We start from the raw sequence: 6,285 nt of genomic DNA on the forward strand, positions 1-6,285 counted from the left end.
TGTTAAAGTACCCTACTATGACTATTACTGTTGATCTCTCCCTTTATGTCTATCAATATTTGCTATATATATTTAGGTGCCCCTATGTTGGGTGCATAAATGTTTACTAGGGTTATATACTCTTGTTGGAGTGATCCTTTTATCATTATGTAATGTCCTTCCTTGTCTCTTATTATAGTCTTTGTATTAAAGTCTATTTTGTGTGATATAAGTATTACTACCCTAGCTTTTATTTCCATTTCCATTTGCATAAGGTATCTTTTTCCACCTCTTTACTTTAAGTTTGTATGTGTCTTTTGATCTGAATGGATCTCTTTTAGACAGAATATAAATGGGTCTTGTTTTCTTATCCATTCGGCTACCCTGTGTCTTTCGATTGGAGTATTTAATCTATTTACGTTTAAAGTGTTTATTGATAGGTACATAATTATTGCCATTTTATTATTCATATATACGTGTTTTCCCCTCCTCCTTTTTCTTAAAGAAGTCCCTTTAACATTTCTTGTAATACTGGCTTTGGTAATGAATTTCCTTAGCTTTTTCCTGTCAGAGAAGGTCTTTATCTCACCTTCAATTTTAATTGATAGCCTTTCTGGGTAGAGTAGTTTTGGTTGTGGGTTCTTGCTTTTCATCATTTTGATTTTTGTGCCAATCCTTTCTTGCCTGCAAAGTTTCTGTTGCAAGATCAGCTGCCTTTCTCTTTCTGCTTTTAGGATTCTCTGTGTGTTTTAATTATGATGTGTCTTGGTGTGGGTCAGTTTGGGTTCACCTTGTTTGGGACTCTGCTCTTTCTGGACTTGTATGTCTATTTCCTTCACCAGGTTAGGGAAGGTTTCAGTCATTATTTTCTCAAATAGGTTCTCAATTCCTTGCTTTATTTTCTCTTTTCTCCTTCTGGTACTCCTGTGATCCGAACGTTGTTACACTTGATGTTGTCCCAGAGGTCTCTTAAATCCTTTTCTCTTTTTGCTATTGTGATTGGATGTTTTCTGTTACCTTGTCTTCTAAATCCCTGACTTGATCCTCTGCTTCATCCAATCTACTGTTGATTCCTTCTAGTGTAGTCTTCATTTCTGACTGTTTTTCTTTTTAATGATTACTTGTTCTTTTTTATGCTTACTATCTCCTTCCTGAAGTTCTCATTGAGCTAATCTATACTTTCCTTAAGTTCATTTGAACTTTGTATCTGGTAGGTTCCTTGCCTCCATTTCATTTAGTTCTTTTTCTGGAGCTTTTACTATTCTTTCATTTGGGACATTTTCTTTGTTTTCTTATTTTTTCCCCCTCCCCCTTTGTTTTCTTATTTTGACTACCTCTCTGTATTCATTTCTATGTATTAGGTAGATCTGCTATGTCTCCCAGTTTTAGCCAGGTAGCCTTATGCAGTAGGTGTCCTGTGTGGCCCGGTGGCTCAGTCTCCCTGATCACCTGAGCCAGGTGCTCCAGTAGTGACTCTCATGTGGTTGTGTGTGCCCTCTTGTTGTAGTTGAGCTTTGATTGTTGTTGGTACAATTAAGGATCAACTACAACAGTGAGTAGGATCGACTCTCAGGCTGCCTTGCTGTGAGGATTGGCCACGCCCATATCATATGAGCTGCTTTGCAGAGGCTGATCCTCCAGAGTGGGGTTCACCCCAGTGGGTTCATGTGCCTGTTGAGACCACTCTTTGGGTTTGCTGCTTGTGGAGCTAATCAGGTGGTGCTCTGCTGAGATCTAACGCTAGCCTCTGGATGTGTTGGTTTCTAAAGCCCCTTGGGAGAGGCTTCTGTGCAGGCCAAGGTAGGAGCTAAAAAGCTATCCATGTTTGGTTGCTGACTGAAGTGAACCTGGGGATATGTAGGAGAGGCCAAATGGTGAACTGAGGCCGACTACCACCATTACCGGGCCTGGGGCAGCTCATCAAAAGGCCAGGGGCACCCCCAGGCCTGAGACTGCCTGCCAGCTGCCTCGGGAGTACCAGGGTTGGATGAGGCAGGGTCAAGGGAGTCACCAGGGTGGGGCAAATGGTGTTCTCCAGGTTGGTGCATATTCAGATTTATTGCCAGTGCTGAGCCTATGGTCACTCTCAAAAACATAGCTCACACAGAGGCCAGCTGCTGCCCTCTTTGGGCCCATAGACCGCCAAGATTTGTTCAAGAAATGCTGTACCTAGAGCTGGGGCTGGTTGCCTGCCACTGGAAATGTCTTTCAAGATGCATGAGCTGAGGCCTGCTGATTGCTGAGAATCCAGGGTAAGGCTGTTTGCCCAGTAACCAACCAAAATTGCTACCAGGCAATTTTTGATTTGGTTGGGGAGGTGTCTCTGGTGGAGTGAGCAGATCTCACCAGGCCAATGCAGATTCAGTTTTGGCCATGTGGAGGGAAGGATCAACACAGGCAAGATGGTGCTTACTTGCAGGCTGCACAAGAGGAGGACTCAACAAAAGTATAATAGTGGTTGTCCCTCTAGCCCTCACCCTGAAGTCACACAACTCAGTCTTTCCCTGTATGTCTCTGTTACCCCCGAGCTGCTATTCCTCCACAGGAGCCCAGGGTGAGTGCCTGCAAGTGAGTGAGACTGTGTGTGGGCCCTTTAAGGGGACATCTGGATTTCCAGCTGTCTTCCATCTTACATGGATGCCTGGACTTTCCACTGGTTTTCATAACAAGGTCTCCTCTTCCCGGCACCAGAAACCTGGGTTGGGAAGCCTCGGTGTGGGGCTGGGACCCCTTGCTCCTCTTGGTGGGGGGCAGCCTCCACAGCCGAGATATCCCTCCTGATGCTCAACTACCATATGTGGGTATAAGACCAGCCTGTTTTGTGGCTCCACCCCTCCTACCAGTCTCGATGTGGTCTCTATATTCTCGGTTATAGGAGTTCTGTTCAGCTAGTCTTCAGATCATTCTCCATGTTGACTGTTTAATAATTCAGTAGCAATTTTAGTGTGGCCATGGGAGGAGGCATGCACAGTGTTTACCTACCCTGCTATCTTGACCAGAATCCTCTGTCTGTCTCTTCAGTCTTGAAGGTAGCAGTTTGTCCTATGTCCTCACCTCATTTACATATCCAAGAAGAATTGTTGATTTTTAGTCTGTTTAGCTTTTTAGTTGTTATTAGAACAGAGCGGTAACTTTCCAAGCTCTTTACATATAGAACTGGAAACTGAAACTGGAAACTGAAGTTCTAAAGTATAGATTTTCACATTCTCTTTTAATTTTTAATTTACCAATATTTTTCATTTTGTGGCCTACCTTTCTGTCTCTTGTGCAGAAAGCCTTGCAGTAACTAATATCAAATAGATATTAGTATAGGAAGGATGATCATTTTTATCTTTGTTATCATTGATTAAAACAGTATCAGGCTCATATAACCTAATTTGACTGTCCCTCCACCCATCATTTCTGTAGCATCCTACTCTATTAAAAACACAGTCATGTGATTTCATTATCTTCTTTTATTTTTTTCTCTCATCCTTAGGATCCAACTTTGCTCAGTCCCAAGACAGCCAAAATTCAGGCAAAAAAAACCAAGGCAAGAGGTAAGCAAGCTAGGTGGAAATGGGACATGTGCTACACTTAAGGCAGGGCAGAAACAGAGAGTGGAAGGGGTCTGCAGGTAGCTGGACCTTACTGATGGTCTCAGCTTTAGAACCCGAGAAAACAGGCAAGTTTCATGCTAGTGTCACTGGAGAAGCTTTAGCCTCCTCACTTTTGGATATTGAATTATAAAATCTTAGATTACAGTTGGAACGAGTGTTTTAAATTCTTAGCCAAGAAGGATGACTTCATGGAGAAGGCAGGTTCTAAGGAGAACTATAAAGAGAAGATGATCCAAGGAAGAAAAAAAAAGAAATATTTGGGGAGTGGCGGGGGGCGGGGAACCGAGAGAATTTACTAGATTAAGATTTGCAGAAGATGCAGAGCAGAGACTTAAATATGGGGAGTCCATAGACCCTTTCCAATCTGTCATTTAGAGAGAAATAAACAAGTGTCCTTGACGGATGGGGGTTGGGGGTGATACAGGCATAGCAGATGGACGAGATGGGACCTCGCAAAGGAAGGCCATGAAGAGATCTCTGGTAAATGAACCTGCAGCTGCTCTTGTACCCATAACGGGAAGGAAAGAAGTGCATGGGAATTCGGATCCTGACCAGTCAGGTAAGGCTGTAGACTTGGGAAAAACTGTGGGGAAGTGAGGTTCAAGTCTGCATCTCCCCTTCCTAGAATTATTTAAATAGAATTATTTAAAAATAATTCTGCAACTTTTAATATCTTTAAAAAGGACAAAACTTAGGCCAAAAGGGTATCTCTCAGATTGTAGAATGCAGCACACACTATAGAAACATAACGGTTATTGGTATGATGTGATCCAAGGATAGAAGAATGGTTAGGAGGCAGGAACTAATATTTATTGAGTATTGCCATGTACTGGCTAGATACATATTTTCATGTTTATTTTCTTTATTTTTTTTTTCAATATTTCTTTGACTGGTTATTTGCCATTTGAAAGATAAGGAGACTGAGGCTCAAAGAGTTTAAAATTTGCTCAAGATCATGTCTAGCATGTGGCCGATCCATGGCCTGAATCCAGGTCTTTCTGACTCCAAAGTCCATTTCTTTCTATAGAGAAAAGTAATCTTTTTCAGAGAATTTTTTTAGAAATGGAAATTTAGCAGTTTGATATGTAAAAGGTAAAGACAGATGACCTAATGAGACTCTCAGTTTTGTCAATTTTTCATTTAGGTGTTAAGAAAAAATTTAAAGCTCCCCAAAGCAAGGTCTCGGTAACCAGTTTGTCTGAACACAAAGAGGTTAGAATGGTACCAAAGGGCCTGATCCCACCAGCTTATCATGAGACTTGTTCTGTGGCGGGAAAAGAAGAGCCTGGACACCAGGAGCCACAGTCTCAGGAGGCTAGAAGCTTCCCCACTGATGATGAAGCCTCCAGTGACCTGGACCTGGAGCAACTCATGGAAGATGTTGGAAAATTGGAGCAGAGGGTGAAGCCACAACATAGAGATGATGCAGAGTTCACCTTCTTTGAGGAGTAGTTCTGTGCTCTGTTCTTTCACTCCCTTCCCTGGAAGCAGGAGGGAGAGGTTCTCACAGAGTGCCTGAGAAGTGTTGGGATTGATCATTGACTACAAGGTTAACTGGCTAAAGTCAGAATTATGTGGTTTACGGGTTAATAAAGTAGATTACTGGCTTAATTGGTTTGGTTTATCTCTAACCACATGCTCCCTTTTGGCTGCTCTCTCTCTTTCATGTCATTGTGGCACATCATTGTTTCTGGTGGGAGGCCTCTATAGCATAGGAATCTGGGAAGGCAATGATAACTGAGTCCTGGGAGAAGGACATTGATTCAAATCCTGGCTCACCACTTACCAGCTGCATGGCTTTGGGAAAAGTACCATAACCATTTTGACTCTTCGTTTTATACCTCAAATGAGTACATTCAATACCATATTCAGGGTCGTTCATGATATTTAAATGAGGTGATAGAAGTAAAGGCTTAACATGATCCATACTAGTTATTATCATAAGGGAAATACAGTGGTTGATTGCGGGGCAGACCTTGGGTTCTGAGCTACCTAACAGTGTTTGGGGACTTAGTGTTTCCAGGCTTGAGGCCTGAATCTTGGGTGTGAGCTATCTATTATAGTACATTTTTGGAAAGAAGGACAGAAGTTGAAGGTCACATCAGTTTTCTCCTTAGTTGCATCGGGCAATCCTACAGGTACTTTTATTTTTGTGGGCAAGGGCAGGAGGTCGAAGAGGGAATTAGAGCAGATAACTCTTTCTCTCAGGTCCTTGGTGGCTTTTAACCTCTGCTGGCTTCTGAATCATCTGTGTCTGGCTGGGGTTATTATGGGAAGTGGTGATCCCTTTATACAGCTTACTCTAAGGAGGTCATCATTCAGTCCCACTCATTAGGTCTTTAAGATCGAATATAGGGTCTCTTTGTGGGGGCTGTCATGGGAAGGGTAGCAGGAAGGTGCTGATGGTGAGGTCAAGCTGGAGAGAGCAAGGGAGGCGTAGAGGATGCCATCATCCTGGGTGAGAACAGAAAGAGAAGGGGGTTAGAGAGAGGACGGGGAGCAGACCCCATCATAAAGCAGTAATCTACAACCACCAATACCACAGTCCCACTCTTCCTTATACTCCAACTACTCCAAACTTTCTTTTAATTTTTTCAGGCCCTCGTCTGAATTGCTTACCTTGGAGTCCAGCTTGGGGTCGCTTTGTTGTCCTAGGAAAAAAGTCAAGATATACTGGGTCAGGTGGCATGGCAGTCAGGGTAGGGAA

The 6,285-nt window shown here is 42.8% G+C and overlaps 2 protein-coding genes across 3 annotated transcripts in view; one reads left to right on the plus strand and one right to left on the minus strand.

Annotated features, from left to right (window-relative positions):
* Nucleotides 1–5,189, plus strand: part of ZCWPW1 (zinc finger CW-type and PWWP domain containing 1) — a 33,529-nt gene extending 28,340 nt beyond the window's left edge. For both annotated transcript variants that reach the window (XM_023537532.1, XM_011371655.2), the window contains exons 16-18: nucleotides 3,458–3,518; nucleotides 4,003–4,137; nucleotides 4,723–5,189. In XM_023537532.1, the coding sequence (XP_023393300.1) occupies nucleotides 3,458–3,518; nucleotides 4,003–4,137; nucleotides 4,723–5,030 (504 nt within the window). In that variant the 3' untranslated portion in view covers nucleotides 5,031–5,189. The remainder of the gene's footprint in view (nucleotides 1–3,457; nucleotides 3,519–4,002; nucleotides 4,138–4,722) is intronic.
* Nucleotides 5,190–5,344: 155 nt separating this feature from the next.
* PILRA (paired immunoglobin like type 2 receptor alpha) overlaps nucleotides 5,345–6,285 on the minus strand; it is a 20,233-nt gene continuing 19,292 nt past the window's right edge. Inside the window, exons 3-4 of the mRNA XM_011371656.2 lie at nucleotides 6,198–6,229; nucleotides 5,345–6,032 (exon numbers count right to left, since the gene is read on the minus strand). Of these exons, the coding sequence (XP_011369958.1) occupies nucleotides 5,910–6,032; nucleotides 6,198–6,229 (155 nt within the window). The 3' untranslated portion in view covers nucleotides 5,345–5,909. The remainder of the gene's footprint in view (nucleotides 6,033–6,197; nucleotides 6,230–6,285) is intronic.

Source organism: Pteropus vampyrus, unplaced genomic scaffold (genome assembly GCF_000151845.1).
Source record: "Pteropus vampyrus isolate Shadow unplaced genomic scaffold, Pvam_2.0 Scaffold193, whole genome shotgun sequence".
NCBI lineage: Eukaryota > Metazoa > Chordata > Mammalia > Chiroptera > Pteropodidae > Pteropus > Pteropus vampyrus.